At 46.9% G+C, this 9,928-nt stretch overlaps 1 protein-coding gene across 1 annotated transcript; it reads right to left on the reverse strand.

Moving 5' to 3' along the window:
- Positions 1 to 6,016: 6,016 nt before the first annotated feature.
- LOC119331271 (zealexin A1 synthase-like) lies at positions 6,017 to 7,921 on the reverse strand. The gene has a single exon (XM_037604442.1). It carries the CDS (start codon positions 7,590 to 7,592, stop codon positions 6,174 to 6,176), a length of 1,419 nt encoding a protein of 472 aa, XP_037460339.1. The 5' UTR covers positions 7,593 to 7,921; the 3' UTR covers positions 6,017 to 6,173.
- Between the last annotated feature and the right edge of the window lie 2,007 nt (positions 7,922 to 9,928).

The following is a 9,928-nucleotide window of genomic DNA, read 5'->3' on the forward strand; positions in this document are numbered from 1 at the left end:
ATTGGGCAAGTCAACCAAAGTCCACACTTTGTTCTCATACATGGATCCCATCTCAGATTTCTTGGCCTCAAGCCATTTTGTGGAATCTGGGCTCATCATCGCTTCCTCATAGTTCGTAGGTTCGTCATGGTCTAGTAACATGACTTCCAGAAAGGATTACCGTACCACTCTGGTGCGGACCATACTTTGATTGACCTACGAGGTTCGGTAGTAACTTGATCTGAAGTTTCACGATCATGATCGTTAGCTTCTTCACTAATTGGCGTAGGAATCACTAGAACTGATTTCTGTGATGAACTACTTTCAATTCGGGAGAAGGTACACTTACCTCATCAAGTTCTACACTCCCCCCACTCACTTCTTTCAAGAGAAACTTCTTCTCTAGAAATGATCCATTCTTAGCAACGAATATCTTGCCTTCGGATCTGTGATAGAAGGTGTACCCAATAGTTTCCTTTGGGTATCCTACGAAGACGCATTTCTTCGATTTGAGTTAGAACTTATCAGGTTGAAACTTTTTCACATAAGCATCATAGCCCCAAACTTTAAGAAACGACAGCTTAGGTTTCTTGCTAAACCACAGTTCATATGGTGTCATCTCAACGGATTTAGATGGTGCCCTATTTAACGTGAATGCAGCTGTCTCTAATGCATAACCCCAAAAGGATAGTGGTAAATCGGTAAGAGACATCATAGATCGCACCATATCTAATAAAGTACGGTTATGATGTTCGGACACACCATTGCATTGTGGTGTTCCAGGTGGCGTGAGTTGCGAAACTATTCGACATTGTTTCAACTGAAGCCAAACTCGTAACTCAAATATTTTGTCTCTGCGATTAGATCGTAGAAACTTTATTTTCTTGTTACGATGATTCTCCACTTCACTCTGAAATTCTTTGAACTTTTCAAACATTTCAGACTTATGTTTCATTAAGTAGATATATTCATATCTGCTCAAATCATCTGTGAAGGCCAGAAAATAACGATACCCGCCACGAGCCTCAACACTCATCGGACCGCATACATCGGTATGTATTATTTCCAATAAGTCAATGGCTCGCTCCATTGTTCTGAAGAACGGAGTCTTAGTCATCTTGCCCATGAGGCATGGTTCACAAGCATCAAATGATTCATAATCAAGTGATTCCAAAAGTCCATCCGCATGGAGTTTCTTCATGCGCTTTACACCAATATGATCTAAACGACAATGCCACAAGTATGTTGCACTATCATTATCAACTTTGCATCTTTTGGCATCAATATTATTAATATGTGTATCACTACGATCAAGATTCAATAAACAATTTATATTAAGTGTATGACTATAGAAGGTTTTATTCATGTAAACAGAACAACAATTATTGTTTGACTTAAATGAATAACTGTATTGCAATAAACATGATCCAATCATATTATGCTCAACGTAAACACCAAATAACATTTATTTTAGGTTCAACACTAATCCAGAAGGTAAAGGGAGTGTGCGATGGTGATCTTATCAACCTTGGAATTACTTCCAACACACATCGTCACCTCGCCCTCAACTAGTCTCTGTTCATTTTGTAACTCCTGTTTCAAGTTACTAATCATAGCAGCTGAACCAGTATCAAATACCCAGGGGCTACTATGAACACTAGTAAAGTACACATCAATAACATGTATATCATATATACTTTTGTTCACTTCGCCATCCTTCTTATTCATCAAGTATTTGGGGCAGTTCCGCTTCTAGTGACCATTTCCTTTGCAGTAGAAGCACTCAGTTTCAGGCTTGGGTCTAGCTTTGGCTTCTTCATGGGAGTGGCAACTTTCTTGCCATTCTTCTTGAAGTTCTCTTTCTTTTCCTTGCCCTTTTACTTGAAACTAGTGGTCTTGTCAACCATCAACACTTGATGCTTTTTCTTGATTTCTACCTTCGCCGATTGCAGCATCGCGAAGAGCTTGGGAATCGTTTACATCATCCCTTGCATATTATAGTTCATCACGAAGTTCTAGTAACTTGTTGATAGTGACTAAAGAACTTTGTTAATCACTATCTTATCTGGAAGATCAACTCCCACTTGATTCAAGCAATTGTAGTACCCAGACAATCTGAGCACATGCTCACTAGTTGAGCTATTCTCCTCCATCTTGTAGGCAAAATATTGTCATAGGTCTCATACCTCTCGACACGGGCATGAGTCTGAAATAATAATTTCAACTCTTGGAATATCTCATATGCTTCATGGCATTCAAAACATTTTTGAAGTCCCGGTTTTAAGCCGTAAAGCATGGTTCACTAAACTATCAAGTAGTCATCATACCGATCTTTCCAAGCGTTCATAATGTCTGCATCTGCTCCTGCAATAGGTCCGTCACCTAGCGGTGCATTAAGGACATAATTCTTCTGTGCAGCAATGAGGATAATCCTCAGATCTCGGACCCAGTCCGTATCATTGCTACTACCATCTTTCAACTTATTTTCTCTAGGAACATATCAAAAAATAAAACAGGGGAGCTATACGCGAGCTATTGATCTATAACATAGATATGCAAAAACTACCAAGACTAAGTTCATGATAAATTAAAGTTCAATTAGTCATATTACTTAAGAACTCCCACTTAGATAGACATCTCTCTAATAATCTAAGTGATCACGTGATCCATATCAACTAAACCATGTCCGATCATCACGTGAGATGTAGTAGTTTTTAATGGTGAACATCACTATGTTGATCATATCTACTATATGATTCACACTCGACCTTACGGTCTCAGTGTTCCGAGGCCATATCTACATATGCTAGGCTCGTCAAGTTTAACCCGAGTATTCTGCGTGTGCAAAACTGGCTTGCACCCGTTGTATGTGAAAGTAGAGCTTATCACACCAAATCATCAGATGGTGTCTCGGCACGACGAACTGTAGCAACAGTGCATACTCAGGGAGAACACTTATACCTTGAAATTTAGTGAGAGATCATCTTATAATGCTACCACCGTACTAAGCAAAATAAGATGCATAAAGGATAAACATCACATGCAATCAATATAAGTATATGATATGGCCATCATCATCTCGTGCCTTTGATCTCCATCTCCAAAGCACCGCCATGATCACCGTCTTGATACCTTGATCTCCATCGTAGCATCATTGTCGTTTCACCAACTATTGCTTCCACGATTATCGCTACCGCTTAGTGATAAAGTAAAGCAATTACATGGTGATTGCATTTCATACAATAAAGCGACAACCATATTGCTCCTGCAGGTGTAAAAAACCATATGGCTCCTGCCAGTTGCCGATAACTGTGTTACAAAACATGATCATCTCATACAACAATTTATATAATCACGTCATGACCATATCACATCACAACGTGCCCTGCAAAAACAAGTTGGACGTCCTCTACTTTGTTGTTGCAAGTTTTACATGGCTGCCACGGGCTTAGCAAGAACCGTTCTTACCTACTCATCAAAAACCACAACGCGGTATAGTGATTGCTTTTTGATCTTCAGAAAGAACCATGTTCATTGAATTCGATTCAACTGAAGTTGGAGAAAATGACACCCGCCAGCCACCTGTGTGCAAAGCATGTCGGTAGAACAAGTCTCATGAACGCGGTCATGTAATGTCGGTCCGGGCCGCCTCATCCAACAATACCGCCGAATCAAGAAACAACTAGTGACCGCAAGCAATATGTATATACCCACGCCCACAACTTCTTTGTGTTCTACTCGTGCATATAACATCTACGCATAGACCAGGCTCTGATGCCACTGTTGGGGACGTAGTATTTCAAAAATTTCCTATGATCACGCAAGATCTATCTAGGAGATGCATAGCAACGAGAGGGGAGAGTGTGTCTACGTACCCTCGCAGACCGAAAGCGGAAGCATTATGCAACGTGGTTGATGTAGCCGAGCGTCTTCGCGATCCAACCGATCAAGTACCGAACGTACGACACCTCCGCGATCTGCACACGTTCAGCTCGGTGACGTCCCTCGAACTCTTGAGATCCAGCTGAGGCCGAGGGAGAGTTTTGTCAGCACGACGACGTGGTGACGGTGATGATGAAGTTACCGACGCAGGGCTTCACCTAAGCACTATGACGATATGACTGAGGTGTGTTTCTGTGGAGGCGGGCACCGCGCACGGCTAAGAGAAACTTTGGTGTGTCTTTGGGGTGCCCCTGCCCACATATATAAAGGAGGGGGGAAGAGGAGGCCGGCCTAGGAGGGGCGCGCCTATAGGGGGAGTCCAAGTAGGATTCCCAATCCTATCCTAGTTGGAGTCCCCTTCCTTTTCCAAGAGGGGAGAGAGGGAAGGAGTAGGAGAGGGAGAAGGATAGAGAAGGGGGGAGCCGCCCCCTCCCTAGTCCAATTCGGACTTGCCATGGAGGGCGGCCATCCCTTGAGGCCCTTCTCTCCTTTTCCGTATGGCCCATTAAGGTCCACTACTTCCCCCGACGAATTCCCGTAACTCTCCGGTACTCCAAAAAATACCCGAATCACTTGGAACCTTTCCGATGTCCGAATATAGCCTTCCAGTATATTAATCTTTACGTATCGACCATTTCGAGACTCCTATTCATGTCTGCGATCTCATCCGGGACTCCAAACAACCTTCGGTACATCAAATCACATAACTCATAATACAAATCGTCATCGAACGTTAAGCGTGCGGACCCTACGAGTTCGAGAACTATATAGACATGACCGAGACATATCTCCGGTCAATAACCAATAGCGGAACCTAGATGCTCATATTGGATCCTACATATTCTACGAAGATCTTTATCGGTCAAACCGCATAATAACATATGTTGTTCCCTTTGTCATCGGTATGTTACTTGCCCGAGATTCGATCGTCGTTATCCTCATACCTAGTTCAATCTCATTACCGGCAAGTCTCTTTACTCGTTCCGTAATGCATCATCCCGTAACTAACTCTTTAGTCACATTGCTTGCAAGGCTTATAGTGATGAGCATTACCGAGAGGGCCCAGTGATACCTCTCCGACAATCGAAGTGAAAAATCCTAATCTCGATCTATGTCAACTCAACAAACACCATCAGAGACACCTGTAGAGCATCTTTGTAATCACCCAGTTACGTTGTGACGTTTGATAGCACGCTAAGTGTTCCTCCGGTATTCGGGAGTTGCATAATCTCATAGTCAGAAGAACATGTATAAGTAATGAAGAAAGCAATAGCAACAAACTAAACGATCATAGTGCTAAGCTAACAGATTGGTCTTGTCCATCACATCATTCTCTAATGACGCGATCCCGTTCATCAAATGACAACACATGTCTATGGCTAGGAAACTTAACCATCTTTGATTAACGGGCTAGTCAAGTAGAGGCATACTAGGGACACTCTGTTTGTCTATGTATTCACATATATATCAAGTTTCCGGTTAATACAATTCTAGCATGAATAATAAACATTTATCATGATGTGAGGAAATATAAATAATAACTTTATTATTGCCTCTAGGGCATATTTCCTTCACCCCGTCCCCGTCCCAGTCGGTGGCCGTGACCATGAGCAGCTCCTATGTTTTTTATTCCAAATTTTTCATCTAGATTTGCTATGAGCGGCTGCCAATGTATAACGTTTTCATACTGATTTGCTATGAGCTGTTGCTTATATATGGTAGAACTAATTTTGATATAGATGTGCTGATTGTGCCTGGTACAGGATTGTTGCCCTCTGATTGCTACCATTTCATTTGCATAGAAGAAACATTGATGGCTTGTGTGTATGCTACCATATAGTATTTCAATTAGAAGAAATATTGATGGGAGAATCATGTAATAATTTGAAGATCTTTTCTAGTATTCATGTGTTCTTCTCAAGTACTCGTACGTGAGACCATGATGCATGTATGATATTCGTATGTCAGACAATTATCTTCCTTATGTTTGATTATAACATACTTTGGTGTTTTGAAGTCGAATTCATGTTCTTAGTTACAGGCAGCAAAATGCTGAAAAAAAATAACACAATATCATTTAATCAGAACAACAATATAGTACAAGGGTATTATAGACTTTTGATTGATCATACCACGGATAATAAGATAAAAATAGGCACTGAAAAGAATTGACTAGCTTATTATTTGGAGCTTCTTTTTAAGCAAGCTTACCCGGAGCTTATTTGGACGGGATAGCTCAAAAGAACTGGCCCTTATTTAGGTGGCACGATGACGGTGGCATGCAGCCACAGGTCGCTCTTCCTCTTCGCCGTGATCCCGAACGCCTCCGCCATGTCCAGCTCATCCGTGCCCCCAGGGAGCTCCCAGTCGAAATGGAAGAGGAGGCTCGCCAACGCGAGCTCTATGATGGCGAGCCCGAACGTAATCCCGGGGCAAATCCTCCGCCCCGCGCCGAACGGCACGAGCTCGAAGTCCGCACCCCGGAAGTCCACCGCCGCGGCGGCCCCCTCCTCGAACCTCTCCGGCCGGAACTCCTCGGCGTCCGGGCCCCAGCTCGCCTCGTCCCGGCCGATGGCCCACGCGTTGACCAGCACCATTGCGCCCTGCGGCACGTCATAACCGAGGACACGGCTGGGCTCGCGGCACTCCCGCGGGAGGAGCAGCGGCCCCACCGCGTGCAGCCGGAGCGTCTCCTTGATCACCCTCCGCAAGTACGGCAGCTCATGCATGGACTCCTCCCCGACACGGCTCTGCCCGGCGAGCGCGCCGCGCACCTCCGCCTGCGCCCTCCTGAGCGCCGCCGGGTTCCGCATCAGCTCCGCCATGGCCCACTGCAGCGTCGACGCGGAGGTCTCGCTACCGGCCCCGATGAGGTCCCTTATCACGGCACGGATGGTCGGGATGTCCATAGGCGCACCGCCGCCGCCGTCCAGAAGCACGTCAAGGATGTCCTCTTCTTCCTCGCGGCCGACGCCCGCCGCCTTCCTCGCGCGTTTCTCCTTGATGACGGCGTCCATGAGCCGGGACATCTCTCCGAACACCGCCTCCACCCGGCGCGCCGTCCCGCTGAGCGCACGCGCAAGGCGCGACGACGGGAACATGTCGGCAAGGCTGAACCCGGCGGCCACCCTGACAGTTTCGTCCAGGCACGCCAAGAAGGCGTCGCGGTCCGCGATCCGGTCTCCGACCACGGCGCGCACCGCGGCGTCGGCGACGTACGTGGCGACGAGGGAGCTGACGTTCACAGCGGCTCCGGACGCCGCCTCCGCGGCCACGGACGCGACGAGGACGGCGGCCTCAGCTTCGCGAGTCCCCCGGAACGTCCGTACGCGTGGCGCGCTGAGCAGCTCCGTGACGCAGAGCTTGCGGACGGCGCGCCAGTGCTCGCCGTGCGGCGCGAGGGCGATGCCGAGGCCGTCGGCGGTGAGGCTGGCGGTGGTGTTCGTTCGCGGCCGCGTGGCGAAGGTGGCGTCGTGGGTCTTCATCACCTCCTTGGCCGCGACCGCCGACGAGGCCACCACGACGGGGAGCTCGCCCATGCGGAGCAGCATGAGCGGGCCGTGCCGGAGGGCGAGGTCGCGCATGGCATGGTGCGGGAGCGCGCCGACGAGGTGGTGCATGCTGCCGATCACCGGCAGCTGCCATGGACCAGGAGGCAGGTTCAGAGGCATGCCAACGTGCTTGCGACGTCGCCTGAGCTGAGCTTGACGAGGAGGAGACGAGGGAGCAGTAGGATGGCGGCGGCAAGAGGAGGTGGCGATGGTTCTCGGTGGTTGCCATGGCCTGGGCCAACCAAGCGTAGTTTATGTAGGAGCAACCCAGCAAGTAGCTGCTCTCAAAATGGTAGGTGGTGCCGGCGGATGCCATTTGAGCACCTAGCAGAGATGCTTGCTTAGCTCCGTTCCAAAAAGGATCATCTTTCAGGACTATACATGCTGCTTTTCGTCAGAGCTGTCTAGATCATCACCGGTTAGAGTAGTTCATGCATTATTGACTATTTGGAAATCAGCATTTTGTCAATTTTGCATAGCTCACATGTTTACTTATTTCATCACAAAACTTTACACATATGTAATATACTCCCTCCGGATCTTTTTAATTCGCATATAAGATTTGTCTAAAGTCAAGCATCTTAAAGTTTGATCAACATTATAGAACAAAATACCAACATTCACAATATGAAATAAATATCAGTACATGTGTCATGACTTCAATTTTCATATTATATAATTTTAGCATGTTAGATGTTGATATTTTTTCATATAAATAAGGTCAAACTTTATGAAGTTTGACTTCAGACAATTCTTATATGCAGAGCAAAAAGGACCGGAATGAGTACATACATATAAACACGCGGAATTCTTTTCGGATTTTTTTAAAATTTAAGTGTGATTTATAAAGTATTTAAAATAAGGTCCTCCAATACACCCGGCTTCCAAAAATCCACTTAGATCAATAACTTTCTTATGTGTATAGTTTGAGTTCGGCACATGTATATATGCTCATTGAGAGCCAACTGAAATCATGTGCTGTCAGACCTAAAATCAAGTGGTGGCGAGCCCATTGATAAATCTGCTTGCAATTTTAGACAATTATAGCTTAGTATTAACAAAGGATAATTTGGCGAAAAGGAAATGGATTGGTAAAAAAAAAAAGCACCGCCCATTTTGGGGCAGGGAAGAAGGAATACATCACCTGTTCATGCAATGCACTATTTCCAGAATGTTACGGAATATCCCAAAATGTGCTTTTTTTGCGGAGGAGCTCACTACCGGAAAACGGGCATACGCCGACGGCCAAACCTAGGCCTACGGCTGCCGTCGGCCTAGTTTGAGATATGCCGACAGCCCAGTCCTGGCCGTCGGCTTACACTGGCCGTCGGGTTACGTGGATCTATGCCGACGGCCGCCGTCGGCACAGAACGGCCGTCGACCTAGCCGCAGACATGCCGACAGCAGCCGTCGGCATAAATCTGTCGTCGGTATAACTGTGGGCCCGGCGACCCCGCCCATGACTAGCGGCTAACGCCGTCAAACCTATGCCGACGGTCGGGAAGGGCGGCCGTCGGCATATCTCCGCATGCCACGTCACCGATCCGCGGCGTAGGTATGCCGACGGCAGCCGTCGGCATATCTGCCACGTCACCGATCCGCGACACGGCGCCCACCAGAACTCTGCCGTATCAGCCGTCAGCATAGCTATTTTTTTACATACTTTTTTTTGCTTATGTTTTAATGCTTTTTTTACATACGTTTTTTTGCATATGTTTTTATGCTTTAAAAAAAATATGTGTTCATGCTTTTTTATGTATTATATGAATATATATGTAGTTTGTAATTTTTTCCATAGATTATGAACATATATATATAGTTTGTATTTTTTCGAGCACATTAATAATATGCTGTCATTTTCTTTTGAATATAGGACCTTAAATTTTATTAAAATCAAAAACAGCTATGCGATAGAAGTTGAGTGACGGTTGCAAACGCCCGGCACCCGTCTCCGGGGTGTGACCCCCTCACGTCCGCGGTGTGCCCCACTCATGGACGGCGCCGCCGCCAGCATCTGGAGGGCGGAAACAGCCGCATCGGGTCTATACGGAGGGGACGTTGCTCTCAAGTGTTTCTATGGGATGACCTACCACAACCGGGTGGTGTTGTGGCATGTTCGAAGAGGCGGCACGCATCTCCGGGGTGTGGCCCCCCTAACGGACGGCGCCGCCGGCACCTGGAGGGGGAAAATGGACGCATCGGGTCTACACGGAGGGGATGTAGCTGTCGGTTTGGCCCGGATGTTGCTCCCAGGTGTCCCTCTGAGCTGACCTGACACAACCGGGTGGAGAGGTCCACTGTTCAAAGCCCGTCCGTGAAAAGTCAAAGGGCTAGATCTCGTGGTCAACCGCTCCAGGTTAGGCGGGACGGGGGCCCTGAGGGGGTAGCAATGCCACCGGAGCGTCGCACTGGCCCCTCATACATGCGGTGTGGTGTGGTGGCATGTCCGAAGAGGT

The sequence above is a fragment of the Triticum dicoccoides genome, chromosome 7A, assembly GCF_002162155.2.
Source record: "Triticum dicoccoides isolate Atlit2015 ecotype Zavitan chromosome 7A, WEW_v2.0, whole genome shotgun sequence".
NCBI classification, from domain to species: domain Eukaryota; kingdom Viridiplantae; phylum Streptophyta; class Magnoliopsida; order Poales; family Poaceae; genus Triticum; species Triticum dicoccoides.

Coding starts and splice junctions, on each gene's coding strand:
- LOC119331271 (XM_037604442.1), bottom strand. CDS start 7,592: ATGCCTCTGAACCTGCCTCCTGGTCCATGGCAGCTGCCGGTGATCGGC.